This window comes from Frieseomelitta varia, unplaced genomic scaffold, assembly GCF_011392965.1.
Source record: "Frieseomelitta varia isolate USP_RPSP 00005682 unplaced genomic scaffold, Fvar_1.2 scaffold_290, whole genome shotgun sequence".
Classification (NCBI taxonomy): domain Eukaryota; kingdom Metazoa; phylum Arthropoda; class Insecta; order Hymenoptera; family Apidae; genus Frieseomelitta; species Frieseomelitta varia.
This window is the reverse complement of record NW_025110024.1, coordinates 67,966-89,998: the sequence shown is the minus strand read 5'-3', so window position 1 is coordinate 89,998 and position 22,033 is coordinate 67,966. Positions and strand designations below refer to the sequence as shown.

The 22,033-nt window shown below is 36.3% G+C and overlaps 1 protein-coding gene across 4 annotated transcripts in view; it reads right to left on the bottom strand.

The window, feature by feature from the left end:
• Positions 1-1,297: 1,297 nt before the first annotated feature.
• The window catches only part of LOC122529506 (sodium- and chloride-dependent glycine transporter 2-like), a 28,094-nt gene continuing 7,358 nt past the window's right edge, over positions 1,298-22,033 (bottom strand). The window contains exons 5-10 of one of the 4 annotated variants that reach the window (XM_043655702.1): positions 21,072-21,265; positions 18,973-19,153; positions 16,099-16,336; positions 14,673-15,011; positions 7,789-7,941; positions 1,299-2,092 (exon numbers count right to left, since the gene is read on the bottom strand). In XM_043655702.1, the coding sequence (XP_043511637.1) occupies positions 1,994-2,092; positions 7,789-7,941; positions 14,673-15,011; positions 16,099-16,336; positions 18,973-19,153; positions 21,072-21,265 (1,204 nt within the window). In that variant the 3' untranslated portion in view covers positions 1,299-1,993. Of the gene's footprint in view, positions 2,093-7,788; positions 7,942-14,672; positions 15,012-16,098; positions 16,337-18,972; positions 19,154-21,071; positions 21,266-22,033 lie in introns of all 4 variants that reach the window. The other 3 variants (XM_043655704.1, XM_043655703.1, XM_043655705.1) reach the window with 3 other exon arrangements.

Sequence of the window (22,033 nt, the reverse complement as noted above, 5' to 3'; positions counted from 1 at the left end):
TACACGAAACGACATTTAAATTTAACAAATGTGAATTAAATTTTTATTTCATTGATCAAATCGTACAAAATGATATAAATGCCGATTTCTATTTAATCGTAATATTGAAAAATTGTACATTTATAATTCTTTCAGTCCTATAAAGAAACACACATATAAAATTGCTATTTATGCCTGACGAGTTCTGAGATATTTTCACTTTCAGTATTAATCATTTTTTAGTCGTTCGGCTATTTTAAAAAACGAATTGACATTCGTTATAAATTCAAGTTATGAAATCTCTCTAATATTAGAGATCATTAAACCGAGTCTAATTAGCATGAGATCGTTCCAATTATGAGATAATTAATCATTCGCGAAAAAGAAAAAAAAAAGGAAATGAATGGGCATCGAAACGCATATCGAATTTTGCATTCGTGCACTCTCATTCAAATAGAAATTGCCGATACATTCCTCGTCTCCTGTTTAAAATGCAATGAACGAAACATCAAAACGAACAAATGAATTCCTTTCAGGTAAAAATTGCAGATTCATTAATATCGTTGGTACGCGTTAGCATGTTCACGCAGGGCCGTAGAAGTTGAAACATTACCTCGGCCAGCCAGCGATATACAGCAATACACGAGGCTGGTTGTAGTTGATGGTATTACCATCGTTGTCCGCGATCGTTAATTTAAAAGTTAAAACGAAAAGAGAGTTCGCAGGTTTCGCCGCGTATATTGGAAAAATATGAAATTAGCCGAACTATTAATGTACTTCGTGCATGTACTTCGTTTTCATTCTCGGATTCCTTAAAACTTTCAGTCTGATTTATGTTATTATACGCGCTTAATACTATTGCAAAACTAGAACACAGAGTGATTAAAATGAACAGCCTGGACCAGGTGCAGAAACTCTCAAAGTGGCAAAAAAATTCAACACAATAAACTCTATAATAGTATTGTAGAAGCAGAACATGAAGTGATCAAACAACTAATTGGGTCGAATTATACGGAAACCTGCCAACACTCAAAATGACAAGAAATTAAACACAGTATAAACTTTCAATACTGTTGTGGAAATAAAACATGAAGTGATCAAGTGGATCGAGTTATGCAGAAACCTACCAACTCTTAAAATAATAAAAATATTATAATTGAACACAGTACTGATTCAATAATTTTATGATTTCTTTGTTTTGCAGAAATTTACTATAATTCATGAAACAATTTTTAAAATTACTCTACTCTACATTACTAACTGTTAAACAAATCCACACCGACGAAAATTTTTTCGTTGAATGTATTAATAAAAGATTGTGATCTTTACTAAATTAGATGCTATACTACATTTCTTATTCCCTTTAATTTCCCTGAAATAGGATTTATGCTTTGTTTGTCGCTGGTTCTGTCACAAGAATTAATCTTATTTGATAGAAATAGAGTTTGATGGAAATTTCATTAGAACTAGAAATAGGCAATAATTCTCTCGTTATTCTTCAACTTTCTATAATTAAAATTAAAACCATCAGCGTGGTAAAACTCAAGTTAAAATCAACTCGTGATCTTTTTACAGAAATTCTAGGAATTTAAAATTTAGAAACTTTGGATTTAGAATTGTTGAAATTTAAAATGTCGAAAATTTAGACTCATAAATTACAGAATCTAAAAACTCTAGATTTAGAAATATAAAGATAAAAGTTTTAGTATCTTTAGTATTTTCAGTATTCTGTATGATAAATGTAGAAAGATTTCTCCTTAAACTTTAATTTCTTTGACGTGAGCTTTGTCTAACTTCTGTCGCCGGTGATTCTACAGTAAAATATTCGCGAACTGTGGGGAGAAACTAGGGAAAGAGGAAATTGAGGATACAGTAGGTAGCGAAGAGAGCGTTTTCGAACGCTTGGATAGGAAGATTAACATTCGCGTTAACGTGACTAGAATCGTGTAAAAAGAGGACGATTTTGTTAACCTCGTTAAATGTAACCCTCCTGCGGTTCGTTTCCCTACAGTTGTTAGATCTTGATGGACGCCGTGGACGGGCTGTCGTTACCCGTACCCTTTACCATCGCCGGTCCCCATGTCTTCTTTGGTCGAAACAAACTGCAGTCCCTCTGCGGACAATTAAAACGGAAGTCAAATTCTTTGAACAGTCACCGGTGTCGGGGTTTTATGCAAACAATTCAAGTTAGCATTCTCGGGGCTCGTCGTTTCAACTGCACGCTTTCAACGACCGTTAGCCAAATGAAAGATTCCGCAGATGTCATCCTGGATACTGGTCTGTTTTCCCTGAGCGTTTAATGCGATTCCTCGCGTCGTTCGAATGCCCCTTTTTTTTTTTTTTTTTCTTTAATAACTCAGGGTTATTTAATAAATTTCCAGATAGCAGAAATGCAAGGTGCAAAGCAAAAGGAAATGATCAACAACTTTAGAATCTCGTTCTTCGCAAAATTTCGAAGTCGCGTGACAAATAATCTGTAAAACTTTGATCTGAAGTACATAATTTTATTAAAGAATAGGTATTTTATTCACAATAGGTAATGAATATTAAAAGTAAAAAATGTTCTGAGATTTCTGACCTACGTACGGTTAGTTATTAGATAAATCTGCAGACGCTTTTCTCGGAAACAAAGTTGCAAAATTTTTAATATTTTAGAAGAAAAGTATCTCCTTTCCACTTACGGTATTAACATTATAATGACTGGCTTCTTTTGGTAATAATTTTCATTAGAGATCGGCACAAGTTTTTTGCAACCGCTGAAAGTCGCATAATATACTAGCGTCGCACAACATTATGCGCTGAAAATCACGGTCCCATAGTCACGTCATCGGTTATTAAAGTTGAAAATCATATAACGTCGCAGTCACGTCATCGGTTTTCTAATCGGCAATTTTAATCCATTATTGAAAGATCGAAAAGTACCCTCGATAAAAGGACAATGTTCCTTCCTTGTTTAATTTCACGAATAATAAAGGAAAGAAAAAAAAAGTGTTGTACGAACGCTCATAAGTTTTGTAAAAAATATGGAATAACAACAAACTGGTTTCTTATTTGTTGAAATAATTGTAATATAATGGATGGAGAGGTAGTGCTTAGATCTGTTTGGCTATTTTTTTTTTCGCTTGTAGTGAATTTTGAAGATTTATCAAACACAAATAATACAGACATCACTGTGTGGTGTATGGAATTTGCAAAAATTACATTTTCGACGAAGCATGAACAAAAGTTCGTCGACAGAAATTTTCGTGGAGAATTTTAAGGAAAATAAGGAAGATCATGATATTAAAGGTTAATGATCGCAGGGGATAAAAAAATGTATGTATCGTAAAATGTAAGTAAAAGTTGCGTTGTTTCTCTACGTTGATTGAGTTCAAACTGCTGTACACGCGTAAGTATATGCGTATCGGAGGGATCATTGTATCGCAAAAGAAGAGTCCGACCGCTTGCCCTCGCAGAGATTTTTCTACTCCGCTCGCGTGCTCATATCTTGCCCCGAAGCTCGCAAGTAGTTTCGAAACTGCGCTGAGAGTCAGAAAACAGGAGAGAAGGAGATAAGAGTAATAGTAAATTTATCGAGTAAAACAAAGCGGAAGCGGTCAAGAAGAGGGGCAGAAGTACGAGAGAGCTGAAATAGGTTCGATCCGTACGATGGAGCACGGAACGAAACTTTTCGTTTCAAAGTACGATTACCTACGTACCGTGGAAAAACTTGTATTAAGACATTTCAAAGTTGGCAAGATTTTACAGCGAAGGGAGGCAACTTTCAGATCGGTGTGTATATACTGTATATGCTGCTAGCCAGGGTTTAGCCGCCTTCTTCAACGGGTACGTGACTCTTGAAAAAAATTTGCAATTCGTTTCACCGGTGAATTATGGCCGCGATATCGCGAAACACTCTACAATTATCGTACATTTTGTCGTTAAAATTTACAGTGTCCACGCCAATCGCGTCGTTTCTAAACACACCGTGGGTCTCCTAACAGTCGCGTAATTGCAAACAGCAGCGAAATAACTCGGTGAACATAATCAGCCGAATTTATATGCACCTGGAAAAGGTAACAAGAAGTCTGGTTGCATGATTCGTTATGAAAATGGCTTAATAGAATCGATTTTACTCCGTTTCAAAGTAAACAGAGGAGATATAGAGTTAAGATTTGTAAATTTATGTTATCTCGAATTAATATTTCGTTCAGTTCGATTTGTCGCGCTGTAACACGACATTTTAATAATTAAGGTTTACTGATATCGTTATTGTAAATGACAATGTTGAAATGATATTTAACGAAAATAACTGCGAAAAAGTGATGTAAAACTCATATTGCGGACAACTTTCAGTTATTGCTAATACATATTAACTTCCTATATTGGCTAGAATCCTATATTGATTTTCTTCTAACGTTCCTTCAATATTCCGGTTTGTCTGAATCGCGTTAAAAAAAGAAAAAAATTGGAACGACCAAAAATTTAATCTGCACGTCAGATTTTATCACGATCTTCATGAATAAAGAGAACGCTCCAATATCATTGTCACATGTTCGACCAGACGCGTTTTAGCAATTGGAAGCATTGATCACGTTCAATATTAATAACGTTCACGGCCAGAAATTAGAATACCAATGCGAGATGACCGTGGTATACATACAGGCATGTCACCACATTTATTATAAGTTAATTCATTGACATACGGTGTATATAGTCTATACTTGCCCAGAGATGAATATTTTAATCATTTAATCTTTATGTAGTTTCATAATATTAATTTTGTATAATTTTACAATTAATTCTAAATAATTTATATTATCTTAATCATTTGTATGAGCTTCTTAGTTGATAAGTGAACATTTAATTTTCTTAATTTTGAGAAAATTGGACTTTGGTGTAACAAATTAAGAGCAGAATGTAACATTATTGCAAGGAAATAAAGTGAAAATAAAATTATAATAATAACTTAATTTTAAATAAATAATATAATTTTAAGAAAACGTATATTTCTTTCAACAGTGAACTAATAGCAAGGCAAGGAATAACCAAATCCCATTATTTTATTTATGTAAAAATTGACTCTTAATTTTTATAAACGTAAAGCAAAACATACGAAGGTTAAATTAAATGAAACAATGAAATATTTTCATTTCTATAATAAACGGATTTTTCCTACTTCTGAATTTGCGTCACTCGTCAATAGAGAGGCTTATATTATTGTAATATAATACTACTATCGCAACTAATTTTAATAACTTTATAATTAGTTATTTAATATTTACATAGTTCAAATCCTCGCAACAGGAGTCAACTAATAACTTTCCACTCGTACAAAGAATTTCACAGTCATCGTCAGATAAATAGAATTCATCAAAAATTCATTTAATCTGATATTGATTAAAATTTATTTTGAGTAAATGGGATTCCTATGAATGGAGTTCCACTATATTGTATTTTTATCATTAACTGATAAAAGTTCATTGATATTTCTTTCATTTGAATCGACAAATCTGTCGACTGACGTGAAACTAACGCGAAGTAGGTCAGTTTAAACAAATTATTTGAAGAAACGTTCTCTCTTTCTGAAAAATTACCTAGTCGCAGACAGACGTTTGATAATTAAAATCGTTTTAACGAGTGGATGTCAGTATCTCAAGCCCAGATAAACGTAAATGGTTAAATTTGGAACGTGCTACAATTTGTCCTAAGAAACTGCAACGTTATCGTATTTATGTAGAATTTATGACATAAATTATAGTTACATGTTGCGTCCGTAATGTAACAACTTGAAGAGAATAATTAATGTTGAAGCGAATGAAAAGAAATGTTATTTCACAATTAATGTATTATTCTTCTTCCTATGAAATCTTTAAACTTAATTTTTAAATAAAATAGTTTTTCTTTTTCTGTGTCATATTTACTGCACAGTAATAATTAAATACTGCAAACTATGAGCTGTCTAATCGTCACGACTTTAATTTACTTCGATTTTCATTTGTTTAATTCAAGGATAACATTCTTTGATAAAGTTTTCCACAATCTTATAAACATTAAAAACTGTTGGATTACTTCAAAAATGTATAGGAGTTTGTGCTGGAAAGTTTGTGTTAGTTCCAGTTCAAAGTACACATCCATTCGAGGTTTTCCTTTTACCTTGTAAAACATTGAATCAGTATACTATCTTAGCCTTTAAGCAAACTAGATACCGCGGTAAATTGGAAGAAAAAATACTGGAAACCGATAAGCCCTGCACTGCTTTAATCTTCAAATTTACGAAGAAACTTGTACGATCTTGTAATACCATAACTCTATATAAACTCACCGTCATAAAACATCTCCGCTAAGAGATACTAAACAAAAAAGGTTTAATCTTCGAACAAACTTTCATTTATTATTTCATCTTTGTCGCGCGAAATATTTGAACATTTTGTAAATGCTACTTTATTTATTCTCTCTCTCTCTCTCTCTCTCTCTCTCTATGTTATTCCACATTCAGTTTGCCAAGGCTAACGTTGTAATTCGCGTAGAAAGAAAAATTGAAAGAGCAATTATCAATTAATGTTTAAATTTTAATGTTACAACAGCTGTTTTCAAACATATCAGACGTATCGTAGAGGTCTAGAAAAAATTCTCGAAAAGGATTTCACTGTGAATCGTTTTACATTTTAAGTAATCGTAATATTCGCTCTCTCCCCTGTCGAGGAGGACAAAACGTTACGAGGATCGAAACGATGAAACTCTCTCCAAGAGCCTTTTGCGTGATCGTTCGATTTTCGTTTAATAACATTGGTAACTCAATTTTCGTTAGCATTGAAACTGGTGTATCGTAAGCACACCTTTGCGAATAGATTAAGCATCGCAGCTTTAAAGAGACATCGTCGAATCGAATTATTGGCGATTTCTTCTTTGATAAGCAATTTCCCTTTGTCGTGTAACTCTATTGAAATATCAGTCCAAAGTTAACCAATCGACTAAAACGAATAGAGGCTGTTAAAGAGACCCACGAAACTGTAAACAAAGAACTTTTGTTTGTGGTTGTTGTATAGTACGAGCAAACTTTCCGCACTATACAACACAAATTTTAAACTAGGAAATAGCAATTACGTTCATTATCTTAAAATCGAAGCTTGCCTGCATATTAAATCTGCTACAATTAGGTATCCCATTTTGCACGAGTCCGAGAAAAACATCCATTAGGCGTGATTAAAAACACGAGATTCGTACTTTTCGAAGGTTGTCAAACATCGTTCTTGCAATTACGAGATTACAAAAATCCAAAACGTAGATGCATTCTACCAAAGTGCGAAACGCCCTTGAAAGTTTGCACGTGCAATAAACGCGAAAATATAGAGCAACGCCACCCCCGTTTAAAACGAGCTGACGGCAAAGTTGCGAGCGCTCTCAGCCTCTGTCTCGAAGCACGAACGGGTTCTGAAAAACCCTTGAACGCGATTGAGACCGTTTGGCCAGTCTGGAGCAAGCTTTGATGTAGGTTATTATAGTTGGAATCACCGTGAAACTCTAAACAGCAGGAGGTGGCGGCGCTCGCGGCGCAGTAGTGGCCTGTCGTAAAAACAACGGTGCAGTTTGCATAATAATCTTTAGTTTGTTGAACATTATGCCGACTGATATCTCGAGCTTAGCTTATAACCAGTACGCTTCCGGCATAAACTCGGCGATTCGATGGCATGCAGTTGGTACGCGGTATAATCGGTCGGCGTGTTAGCGCTTATTAGCCGAGTCGTTAAACGAGATAGAAATCCGGCGAGATTTGCCCCGAGATCGTTGTACGCTCGTAATCGTTCGTGTTTCACGTGACAAACTTACCGGGCCTTTCCAGAGGCGGCGGATGAAAAAGAACGGCATCGGGGCGAGGGTCGACAGGCCGATCAGTATTCCGATCGCATTCGCCCAGCCGGGGAATATGTACTCGCCATAACGAGGCATCTCGTACGTACATATTTGATACACGAACACCGCCTGCGAACGAACGAAAACCAGGTGAACAGAGAGGTACCGAGCAGGAGGAAACAAAGGGCTGTTATTTCTTGCGCAAGCTCCTCGTGGGAGCAGTAAGCTGCGACGGTACAACGGCCAATTAAGAATTTGATATTTTTAATCGAGAGATCGGCTTTCCCTCAGGTGTCTTTACGGCACCACGGTTCGATAGAATTTTAGATTAAAATGAAAATTCAGCCCCGCTCCGTCTAAGTCCGATTTCCAATAAGTACCAACGTATTAAACTGTCTCCGAGGTACTGCCGTAGATACTACCGGCGAATAATGTGATTTCTCGTTTTATTAAGCACATTTACCATCCCGTAGTATCCTCCAGTTACTACTAGGCGCGCGGTAGATACGTATGTACGTACGTGGGTATAATATATGGGCGACGATAACTGACACTTTCTGATCGTAGGTATAAATGAAATATACGTTTGATATTTTTTTCGTTACAAAGCGAGCGTCGCGCGTCTGCGGCGTATTTGAGTACGTTTTAGCACACGCGCGAAATAAATGTAAATGCGCGACAGATTGTGTTTTAGCGACGCAGCTAAAAACGGAAACGCTCGCCAGACTGGCGTCGATTGATTTTCCACGTGGTGCGCGTACGCGGATGTGTACGGATCCATGAATCAGTAACGCGAACTTTGTTTTTGTGATTAATGATATTAATGGTAAACAATCGCGATATTATTTGCCCTTTTTTTTGCTTTTCTGTCTCTCGAAGTGAGTTCAATAAATTAATTTGCCGATAATATTCCGGTATTGGTTTCTTGTATTCGAACCTGTAATTTCAAATTTTAAGTGCAAACGTGGAATATTAATTCTCTCAGCTGTCAGAAAACCAATTCGTTGACGTAAATTATTAGGACTGCGTCTGCTATTTGCAGAGCCAATTGCCGAAACGTACTTTCAAACGTGAAATGTAATAATCAATCTTCCTACCAGAAAAACCAATTTATTGATGCAATTCATTAGCGCAATCTAAAGTCTTCGCTAAAATTCATAAAATTATAAATTTAATTTCTAAAACTCTATTCTTTTCTTTTCTTTTTCGTTTCTTTTTTTTTCTTTTTTTTTTTTTTTTTTTNTTTTTTTTTTTTTTTTTTTTTTTTTTTTTTTGTTCATTACACCAACACGACAACTTGTTAATTTTACTAATTGTTAACGTACTTATCAAAATCACCTTGTTCATAAGAAGCTAAATGTACCGTCTAAAGAGATATATTAAAGCGCAGTGACAAATGTTACTTTGATATCAAAAGAGAAAGCGTAATAGAAGGTAGGAGGGGAAAAAGAACGGGAAAGAAGTAATAAAGGGGGAAAAATGAAATAACATAATAAAAGAGGTATAAAACGAAAAGTGCGGGAAAGAAGTAATATCGCGAGGAGAATGAAGTGATATAATTTCAAATTGAACGAAATTGATCCAACTGTGTTTGAAAACATTAATAGCACCAGTCCTCCTTGTACCAAATATTTTCTAACTGTCTAATTTTCTACGAACTATTTCGTTAAAGCTTTCAAATTAAACACTGAACGAGATATAACTGCAGCCGCTCGAAATGTTGTTATGATATAAAAAGAAAAAGAACGTTATTTACATAAAAAAATGCACTGTATATATCTACTATGCTATATCAGCTATACCGTAATCTGTGGCAAAAATCAATATATTCCATTTTCCCGGTAACCAGTAAGTCCATAAATACCGACGATCAATACCTTCGAGTTCACTCTGTAACTTACGTATTAAATATACGAACTACACCGAAAGGAACACATTGTCCAAAGTTCCCGATAGATAGGTATTAAAATGTTTCCGAAACAGGATAGGAAGTTTCGGAGCGGGCCGTTCAATTCGCCGCCATTGCATTCTACGTCGGAAACACGACATTTATGAAAATCATGCGATCGATGATCAATAAGATCGAAACTTCAGTTCGTTGAATCCGAATACTTCCAAATATACTTGAATCTACAATTTTGACGAGTTTTTACTTCCGGAATACTACAAGTTATTGTTTTTCTATTTGTGGTTTTCTCTTTTTCTATCTTTTACTTTTACAAAAGTTTCTCTTTTTCTATCTTTTACTTTTTCTAAATTAAAGAATTTTTTTAGGCTACTAAAATTTCTTTTAACTTTAGTCTTATCAAAATCTCGTCAAACACGCACAGCAACTTAACCCTGACAATTGACAAAGAAGACAGTACTGGAAAATTAGCGATCATGTTTCTTCATTGAATATGCTAAACACTTCTGACCGAAGTGTCATTGTATGTGTGAATTGTGCGTGTCTAATTGGCAATTTCTCCTCAGGATTCTCTAACCTCTAAGAGGAAGGAACTCTAATTTCCAGGATTCGAGCACTATGTGTGAAAATTTCGAACACTCTAGAATTTGAAACCAGCCTTATACAAGATGAGACATTTTTACTTTCGATATTCGAAATGAGACGAAACGAAACATACAAAGATATCAAGCTCGAGTATAAAATGTACGTTGAACTTGTGTATTGAATTTGATGAAATGTATAATATACATGAAACTACAATGAACTCAATGAAATATACGTATACACATTTAACCACATTCTACACTATATGCATCGAGCTCGTACATTGAACAAGAAGGAAATGAACTTGATTTGAATTCGCAGATACCGGTTGGACTTGATCCTCTTCGTAATCATCGGAACACGGGAGCCGATTTATCGAGGAAACAGCGATAATTCAACGAAGATCGATTGGCCGCGAAACAAAGCTCAGTTTCATCGTTTCCGTTGTTTTTCCGGGAAGGGAGGAAGAAGAAAAAAAAAAGAAAAAAAAAGAAAGAACGTCGAGAGAAACCACGAGAAGCACGATTCTTTCGTCGGCGATCAATTCGATTCTGTGCGCCAGACAGAAGTTAAGTTATCGATTTGATTGGTTGCCTCGGAATCAAGCTGCGGACGAAGCCGGTAATCGATGAAAGAGGAGGAAAACCGCTACTCGATCGGTTGGATCATTTATTTCGCTACGATTCATGATCGCTAAAATGGAACGTGACAGGAGTTCGTTTCACCACGGGGAAGAGGTAGAAAAAAGAAAGAAAAAGAAAAAACATTGAGAAAAAACGATACATTGCTCTCCAATATATATATATATATATTCTTGCGCGTGCAAATACGCGTATATGTACAGTATTAACGACAGCTGACCAGTGGGATACATCGAATATAAATTCTACAGTTTGAATCTGACAGAGTGAATTATTCCTTCATTCTTTGTCTAGATTTCGAAGCGTTTTGAACTTTATATTGTTCCGTTTCACGATGTTGCTTTTGAAAGCTATTATTATAGGCCAATCAGAGTGTGCAAACAACTCTAGCTAAAGTGAAAATATTTTCGTAGTCGCTCGTAGAGATCGCGCGATATTTCGCGTAACATCGTCTCGAAAATCCTGAAAGTTGCACGAGAACACCCTGTAGAAAAATGTAGGAAAACGTAACGAGTAAATATAGTAAAACATAAAGAGTACCGTTAGGATCGTTAAAGCAACCTACCCTCCGAGCACCATCATTCCGTGCGTTCATGTGTGCATGAGAGTGCACGTGATACAAGCACTATAAGCAGTATAATTGTTCATTTACAATGACGGCCGAATAAGAGAAACCCGAATAAATTTATACAAGTAATTTATAACGCAATACGATTACGTGTTTTGTTTTATAGTTGAAACAGCTATATTTGTTTGATAATTGGAGAAATGAAATAATTCTTCGATGTTAATAATATTATAAATAGTGGAACAGATTAAACAGAGATTTTAGAAAGTGTCAATGTATTGTTATATTAATAATTATTATACATTATATCATTACTAATCATATATAATTCTTATATAATGTACTATAAGACTTGTATTATAAAATACATATGCAATTTGGAAAAACCTGTGATTGTTATCTGTGAAATATTATTAAAATAAAAAGTGTATCACTGAAGTAAAAATTATTGAAAGTAAAAAATGTCGTAAGACTTTTAAGCAGGAGTACTTAGGAGTATTTAGAAATATAGAAACGTATGGTATCTTCTCCTCTTTCTTTTATAAACTTTGCCTAAACAGGAAGAAAATACAAAGACTCGGCTTACAGTGTTGCCAAGGTGTAAAAAAACTGTTTGTGGTATTCTGAGCATTAAAGAAATATAATGTGAATGTTCGTACAACGCACTTACTATAGAGCAATAATTAAGCACATACTATTTCGAGCAAAATTTTAACGAGATTTTCATGATTGCTTGCACAATAAAACAGATTATCGCACAATTCGATAAATGCATTATCAAATTATACTTTACATTTTCGTTCTGAGTAAATATAACGGCTAACATATTTTTTTAATTATACAAACGTTGTTACCAATTTAAACAACGAGAAACAATTAATAAATTGTTGTCGAAATTGTGTAAATTTAATTGCCAAACTCGTTAATTGCTAAACCTAACAAAATCTCTGTTTAATTATATGTTTAACACAAATACCGTAAACCAAGGAAACCGTAAACAGACGAAATCAGGAAACAGCCAATCCCTTAAAAGGGCAAACACGCTGGAATGAATTCATGAAATTTTTTAATTAATCAGTCTATCTTTCATAATAAAATACAAAGATAATGAATAATGAGCAAAAGTCTTACAAAAGGAGCGCTGGCTGAAGTTGATTTAAACGAGAGTGAGGTAAAGAATTATAATTAATAATTAAAGCAAACGTTTCAAAGTACCTTGCACCGTCGCGGTACAATGAAAATGTTTAAAAACAACATTTTGTTTACTTTCAGTTCTAATTACCTAGTCCGCTGGAGGAAGACCTGACAGATCGCTGTGATGAATTGACGATCCTTTTAAAGTTAATCAGACGGACAGGAGCTCGGACAAGAGAAGAGAGAAACAAATTCTCACTGGGAGGGCTCGCAGGGCACCCAGAGCTTCCAGGGCACCCATAATATAATATAATATAATATATATATATATATATGAATTATAAATAATACTTTATTAATAGTTTACGTTTCCTTCTTTGATTTCGTATTACAGCCTATGCATATGTTCCTATTTTTCAAATTTTCTTTTCATAATACAAGAAATAACATGCTTCCAACGGTACAGATCGAGCATTCTCTCAATCTCTTATAACTGATAATTAGTGTTTAATTACTCATCGCGTGCTCTCAGTAGTAATAAATAATAAGAGAACAAACGGAAAATCAATAATGGAGCAGAAGCGTCGCGGTAAATGCTTGCGGACCGAGAAGCAAAACCGCGATAATACCGTCAGTGAAAACACCCTCCCCCGGAAGGAGAAAGGATTAACGTCTTAACTATGAGGTGCACGCCCGGAAAAAGAGGGTGGCACGAAACGAGGGAACGAACTAGCTCGTGTCCGCGCGAACCGGATTTGTTTAATCGCTCGGATGATTCGTATGATTGCCACGGTACCAACCCGAGTTTTACGGAAGCTAAGTGTGATTACACAGTATATTTGGAAGCGAAGATTGGACAGACGTGAATGTGCAACGACGGGCACGAACGACGATTTGTGTATTAAGGAGATGTACAAACGTACAAACGTAGAAGCGTGGATCGTTTTAAATGGAACAGCTGAAATGTACGTTTCGTGTTAATTTAATAAGAAGGGTATCTGATCATCAAGTGCAAAATGCATTTAGCTTTCTTTTCTAATGCAAATTTCAAGACAAAATTGGATATTTGATTTTTTGACTTCACTCAAATGTAAACCTTCTAGTTTAAAAATATCAAATTTTCATGTGTATTGCATATAAGAACACAATCGAAACAAGAAGAAGTTTAATTGGCCGTCGACCTCACCTAAGAGTATACACTTTAGATAGTATCCATTACATACGCGAAACGTATGTCAAAGTTGTGATTTCTGACGGAAAGTTCTTGCCTTTAAACCGAAATTTTCCTATACGTGTAACTCGTGCTTGTTACGAAATTGAATCAAAGGTCACAACATTAATAACCGGCAAAACTATCGCATAAATTAATCGAAATATTTGTGAAGCTTTCGAACTAGAATTTCGTAACAGATATACGCGATAGTTTGTCTCGAAACTAGCCCGCTAACCGATCATCCGCGAGATACTTTTGTAAATCCTATCGCGGTAATAACTCGTTGTCAATTTGTATTAATCAATTCTCATTCGTGTTAATCACGCGTTATCGCATTTACGTACGCGAGGATTACAATAAATTAATTAACGCCTATCGTTCGTTAACTTTTTGTTCGAACCTCCCGTTACGATAACAACCCACTTAACATCTCACGTTTTAATACAATCGACGCGAACTCGAATGATATTTTTCCATCCCAGTGGATACAATTCGACGCTGCGGATTACAAACCGATGGATTTTCAATCGGAGTATCCACGGTGTTTCGCGTTATCGAGTTCCATTTACACTGCCAGCGTGCAAGTACTTCCCCGGTGTGCACCGGCGTTCGAACATTTGTAAAACAGGCTCGATATCGATCTAGTTAATTATCGGAGGAATAACTTGGGGCATAGTTGGCAAGTTGTGGGGGTGTAGTGTTATTCGGAAGATGCGTTTCGGATGGGCAGGGAGAGTGGGAGGGGGAGGAGGGAGGAAACAACTGTAACGCGTCAAGACACGACCGGAAGGGATGCGATTGCAATGCACTTACCAGACAAGTGATAGGCGCGAGCACAACCCAGCTGAGCCACCAATATCTGCGGAGCAAAAGGCTGAACCGCATTTGCATTTCAGCTATGTTACGCAGGAATTTGTTGCAGCCGTAACACCAGCCTACCACACCGACCTCGGCAATGCCGATCAATAGTATCGCCCAAGAAGCGGTGTTCCAGTCCATCAGCGTGAACAGGTAAATACCGCCGTCGAACACCATCGGTATAGCAAGGAGCCAGCAAGTGACGCATATCGCTAATACCACGTATACCTCGTGTTTTCGTAAATCTGGTCGCAGGTCCAATATGGCGGTGTTTATCGCCTGCACGCCTGCGAACTGTGTGTATCGTAAAAAGCAACGACCGACTGTGTTACTCTCGAGATCCGATGCTCACCCGCCGGCGATTCTCGTTACCCTTTCTCTTCGTTTTTATATTCTTTCCCTCCCCCTTCCCTCCCACCAACCCTCTATTCTCTTTCTTGCTTTCTTTCTTTCTTTCTTTCTTTCTTTCTTTCTCTCCTTTCCTTTTTTTCGACGCCGTCTGTCTTAATTACCCTTGAGCGTGCAAGCTGCACGAGCGGCAGAGGCGTGTAGAAAACAAAGGCCCCTTTCGCTCTTTCCTCTCCCTGTGCCTCCGCGCTCTCTCTCTCTCTCTCTCTCTCTCTCTCTCTCTCTCTCTCTCTCTCTCTCTCTCTCTCTCATTCGAAGGTGGGAAAAAAACTAACGGAGGAAAGACGAGGACACGAAAGGAGAAAGGTGTGGATTTCAACGGGACGGCAAACCATAACTCTTTCCATGATATACGAGCCCCGAGGCGGAGAAACGGGGAGGAGGCCAGGCGATGCAAAAGTAACACGGGCACGATCGTCTGGCTACTTGCGAGCACATTTTCGCTCACAGCTCTTTTGACGAATACAGCGGCTGGCGTCCCGGTTCTTGAGGCACTTGAATAGCGCCTTCTTAGCTGGCTCTCACGGGTAGGACGAAAAATTTTTCCCTTCTTCTCTCCTTCTCACGCGCGGGCCAACACCGTGCAAAGAACAAGGCTGTGCTTTAAACTTTAAACAACATGGAAATACGATGCTCTTCATTTTCAAAAATCCTCACGCTCTTCTCCACTTCCCCCCTTTTTTTTCTTCTTCTTCACGTTACATCTTTCATATTCTCACTCCTTTCTCTCTCTCTCTCTCTCTCTCTCTCTCTCTCTCTCTCTTTTGCTCCCTTTCACTCCTTTTCTTTAATACCTCTTTCTCTTTGCACGGCGCCTCTTTGCTCTCTTTGATTCTAAAGGTACTTTACTTTTCTGTTTCTTTTTTTTTTTTTTAACGAACTTTCAAAACGCGAGGCGCAGCCTCCATTGAATTCCATCAATCGATCGTTACTTTTCGCGAAACTACTGTTGTACCGTTTGATGTATACTTACTTGGCTACCGATACCTAGGATGAACAGCATGACAAAAAACAGTACTGCCCAGAGATTGGGCAGCGGCATCCGCGCCACGGCTTCCGGGTATGCGATGAAAGCCAGCCCGGCCCCGCTTTTGATCACATCGTCGACCGGTATTCCCATTTGATAGGCAAGGAATCCCATAATGGAGAAAATAACGAAACCGGCGAAAATCGACGTTGCCAGGTTCGTCAACGTCACGAAAACGGCATCCCTAAAGGACATGAAGCAGAATAACAAACATACCGTGAAATGAACTAGCAATAACTGTCATTGAGACTACTACTGAGTTGTGCTTAGTGATTTAGACGTCATTAAAATATGTTAAAGTTGGGTTTTAATTCGCAAAATAATCCACTAATTTGACTATCTTTTCCCTTCCTTTCCTTGTTTGAAATAAACGCAAAGTGGAAAGTTTCGCTATGTTCGTTTTGTATTTCTTCGAACAAAGTTTATAAGTATCACCATTTCCAAAGGTCTCTACGTTGGTCACAAATTCCTTTCAAACATAAATAATTTGAGCATCTAAAGGCAATTTCGCTATACGAGGGAAATAATTTAGAAGCTTGATTGAGATGTTTCTCTTTTTCTTTTTTGAAAGAAGAGAAATCAACCTATTCGATTAGTTTTTTGTTAATTAATTTTTAATTTATTTGCGTCCACTATTATTTATAACTGTCTTTTAAATTATTCAGCACGAAAGACAACCACGTGGCGACGATATAAAATTACGAAAATGACGCCTCTGGGACCAAAAGAAAATTTAACAGTAATCAATTCGGCCATCAATAATTAATATCTTCCCTTTAACAAAAATTTACTTCTTACAAACTTTGCGACACCTGTGAACCGTGTTGGCTACTGTAAAATCTTTACCAAAAGTTGTTTCAGCAGTACTAAATTTCATAATTACTTGTAAACGGAATCAATATATTTTCTGATGATTTAAGACTGTAAAATTATTATATTTCCTTCATTATTACTAAAACCTATAGAAATGATCGAAAAGTCTAAATCATAAAGGATTGGACTATCCATTGAAAGCCTAAATCCTCTGAAAATCGAAAACTAAAAGTGCAACGGAACATTTGCAAAGAAGTACAATAAAAATTAAAAAAGTTTCTTCCCTTACAAATTGACACTCTCCGAGTACTCCTCCGCGATTACTTACAGCGGGATCCACGCGAGATCAATTCGCCTTTCATTCGTACGCGTCCGTTTACTCCGAATAACATCTCTGAATCGCGTATAAATATTTCACCGTTTCAGGAACGATAAAAATTCGTATCGAACGCGTCGGCGTGACCGAAGCTGGATTTGCTGGCCTCGTGTTTTATATTCGATAGATAGAACGACCACGATACATATCGTTCAACGAGCGACGCGACATAAGGCATCTCTCGGATGGTGTGAAATGTCTGGCGATAAGACGCGGCACTTAGACGACAGAATGGAGAAAGAACAATTAATAATCACAGGTAAAAGTTGGCCAGCCGTTGGAGACGGCAAGTTTATACCCCGGTGCCGGTGCTACTTGTTCATTCGACTTGCGTCGCACTGATATAATTTATACACGCGGATGCAACGTGCAACGAATTGTATCTGCCGTCGCTGGAGAACTTCAGCGTCGGATAATCATGCTAATTACGACTTTCCGCAATATTTCGAGCACGTGAACGCTCCCGGACTCGACGGGAGTATCGCCGAGTTTCGGTGGTACCACGCGGATGATTCACCTTACGATCGGTATCGCGCGAAATGAAACTCGTAACAAACGTTCGGAACAGACCGAGCACCGCGTGGACCGACGCAAATCCAAATCGACCAAGTGGTCGTTGAAAATACACGGCGCGAGTTCGCGGGTTCTGGATTAATCATTTTACGACGAATTACGTTATTAGAAGCTCGCCGCGGCTCAGTCCGCAGAATTTCGTCGTCCGAACGGCCCTTCATTCGGGACACGAGCGACAGAGTCGACGATGCGTGTATCCGAAGATTGTAAAATGCATTATCGCTACTGCTGACTTTTGAGTGGATGAATCGCATTAATTGGCCGGAAGATTTTAATTGGATGGTTCAGTAATTTTATTGGATTGCTGACGGCGTAATGGTGATTTTGCTTGGAAGACGAATAGATTACGAATAGATTACTACTTTTGCTCATCCATGAATTTATTCCACCCAGTACGTGGTCGTGGTGCTTTCAGTCAGTTTCAGAGTATGCGGAATTTTGTGGCGTCGTTTTAACCCCTTAAGCGTTTGTTTAGAGTATAATTGTCTTGTAGAAAAAAAATTTGCCTTTGCTGTTTTTGTTGTAAAATTTAGGTAAAAAAATTATATGTATATATTTGTAATTTTAGCACATTTTAGAATATTTCCAGGCAACAAAACAAGGAAAATATGCATTTAAAAATAACAGGATAATTGTTCAGAATCATCTGACACAATCGATACAATGCAGAAACGAATTAAATTTATCCCCAATCATTTTAATTTTGCAGATATTTGATTTTTTACTTCTCTTTAAGAATCGATGAAAATTCAAGTTCCTTTCTCCACATTTTGAATTTTTGATGGTTAATGGAATAATTTTCAAACGATAAAATGTCAAGTTCTGTGAAAAATTAAAAAAGAAATTATCATTTTGTTATAATTTAAGTTAATCTTACAACAAGTGCATTTACTGTGTTTTCATCGAGTAGAAATAATTAAGCACATTCTCAAAATAAAACAAAAGGCTTAAGGGGTTAAAGAGTATTGAAAAGACAAATTGTGCGAAATTGTGCAGAAAAATAAAATAAAATACTATTGATGTTCGCTGAATGCAATTATATTAAATTTTTTCGTTACCTGTGGCAATTGTTATTAAAATTACTGTAGCTGGAAAGTGTGATCAAAGACCCGCAACCGATACCAAGGGAATAAAAAACTTGGGATGCAGCATCTGCCCATACGCCGGTTGATTCCAGTGTTGACCATTTCGGCGTAATAAACCAAAGAGAACCTTCGCTAGCACCGTCCAATGTAACACCTGCACGTGCACAATAAACCGATGAAAAGCTACGAATTTTTTCGAACAACTGAGACACTGCGAAAGATTGATTTTCAATATTAAATTCTCAACAATATAAACGACGTGAGATTATTTTAAATAAAATATCTCGAACATAATTTTTACATGAACTGAAATTGCAAACGAGAATGATGAGAATAGACATTCTAACTGTTAAATATATAATTTGGATGTAATATCAAAAATGTGATTGTTTTATTAATCGAACGTTTTATCTTCCTAACAATTTATATATGAAAGGCTGTATTACTTGGAATTATTGACAGGCTTGTATTAATCTATCGTAAGTAATTTTTATTCATAGCAACTTCAACACAACAAAGATATACATATTTTGCTGCATAGAGACGTAAAGACCGAACAGTAAGTGATACACGACTGTCTATAGTCAGACACGCGCCGTTATATCGCGTCGTAAACAATTCATTTCTTGCTAACCAAATTGACATGATAATTCAGAGTTTGAAGAAACAATTTTTCGATAAATCGTAAAAAAATTATTAAAATTTACTAATATTTATTTAAAATTTATCGTTCGAAAGATTAATTAAAATTTAAAACCGAAATTCACGTACCATAAAGTTGCCAAAAATGTAGAAAACAACGTTTCGAAATTACCTTTGTATTATCAATATAAAGTATCGTTGTATTTGATATAAAGATCAAATCAGCAGTAGATCGTAAATCTTCGATACAAGTTGAATAACGTGAATTTTCCACGTCATTTCATATTCGTAATATCGATTCAGATTATCATACCGGTTAAGTCACATGTGCTCGCGATAAAATTATACGTTTGAGTTCGCTCTTTCTAGACATAATGTCCAATATAAGCTACCATAGATACGCGAAAATGATCTACTGCGAACATATGGTAATTTCCTTTCGTGCGTAACACGTTTGCGCAGCAAGATAGTGAATTTCACAGTCGAGCGAAAAAATTGAATTGGATGGAGTTCAACATAGATAACGAATCGCGATGAATTGAATAAAATCGAATACAAGAAAATCAGTCAAAATTTTGTTAAAAATGATTTCAAATGCATTGAACTGAATCAGAATTCGATGTCTTTCGTCGCGAGCCTAAGCTTTCTTTTATGTAATCCCGGGATGGAACGTTCGAATCTGTGAATTTGACTTTTAATCTATATTGCAAATGTAACATAGCATAAAGATACATCTCGTTTAATATCATCACATTTTAATATTCATAAATTTTCAATTATCATGTTGAAGAATTTTAATTATTTCATATACCTGGCGCGAATCAAGAAACCATTTTATCATCTCCGGCCGTTAACAATATAATAATGTATTTTTTAATTCGTTGACAGTTCCATCGACTGTAATATTCTCTCCCGATTCGTTGATAGTTATTTATTGCGCTCTTAATAAACGTGCCTGATGATTGAAAAATAATTGTTTCGCAGCAATTTTGTATTAATAATATATCGCGAAATATTCATTTATTTTACAATGTAATTAAAATTTTATATCGCGTTGCAATTAAAATTCGAGCGTTTGTGCCTGTTTAAAATCAAGATATTGGCTTCTTAAAATGATTCAAAGGAAGGAACATTTTTTTCTTTATATTATTTTTTCACATTTGATTGCTTAATAACTTATGAAAGTCGAGGCACGTCGATTTTCAACGACAAAGATGTTTCATTTATCAACAGAGATCAATCAATCGTTAATCAGTTATAAAAAATATTCCACTTGACATTCAAGATACAAAATACTATGTGAGATAAAATAATTTTTAGAAGACAAGTTCCTCAAGTTGTCTCGCTATCGGTAAGCAAACATACATGACCCTTTAATCGCATCGGCGAAGTTTCTATTACACGAAAAGCGTTTCTCTTATCATTCTTACCTCGTATCAGTAGCGCTGTGAGCATGACATAAGGGAAAAGGGCGGTGAAGTAGACGACTTTCCCAATGGACTGGACACCACGCATGAGGCAGAGGAAGCAGATTACCCAAGCGAGAGTGAGACATCCTAACAATTCCCATCTTATGCCTCCGAAATGTTCCCACGTGGCACCTCGTAGACCCAATACATAGTCGCTAGATTCGATTACGATTACACATTTTAGCTTTCCACGTGATTTCCCTATTTATGAGCGGTAAACTGGTCCGCCCCGTTCGATCGAAATTATTTTCGTAAATATAAGTTCCGCGATCGATTCGTAACTAGTAATTTGTAATATCTTCTAAAGTGAAATGAAAGAGAATTTTTGTCTAAACAATTTGGTCTATTCACTCTGGTATATTCTGTCCATTTTAGATGAAATTACACTTTTACGGATAGAATTATGCCATTAAATATATATTCATTTGTAAATCGAAGTTATATTTGTGATTAAAATATCGCAATTCGTGTAACTATTTTTTTTTCAAATATGAAACGGTGAATTTCTGGACGATGTAAAAAAGGACTTTGGCTCAGAAAATGTCTAAAATTTGAAAATCGATAGTTCCTAATCATCTTTTTCAACGTCGCGGCACTTTCTAATGGAGATAAGAAATTTTCTAAAACCAGTACACTAAGAGATACCGACGGGGAGTATTTTAATAGAGAACTAAGGAGACTTTACGTAGACAGCATAATATTTTTGCCGATAAAAAGGCAAGGAGTTATGGAAAGAAAAGATGATTATGCTTTTTTTTTCATAGCACTCTCCGGTGCAGTCGAAACGCTGACCTAATTCTCGATATAAAAGCCGACCCACTTTCCCCGTCTGACCTAATACACGTTCATAACATCGATTTTTAAACTGACGGCTACTCGAGCGCATTTCACAAAAGATGCAAAGTATATAATTTAAAGTCATT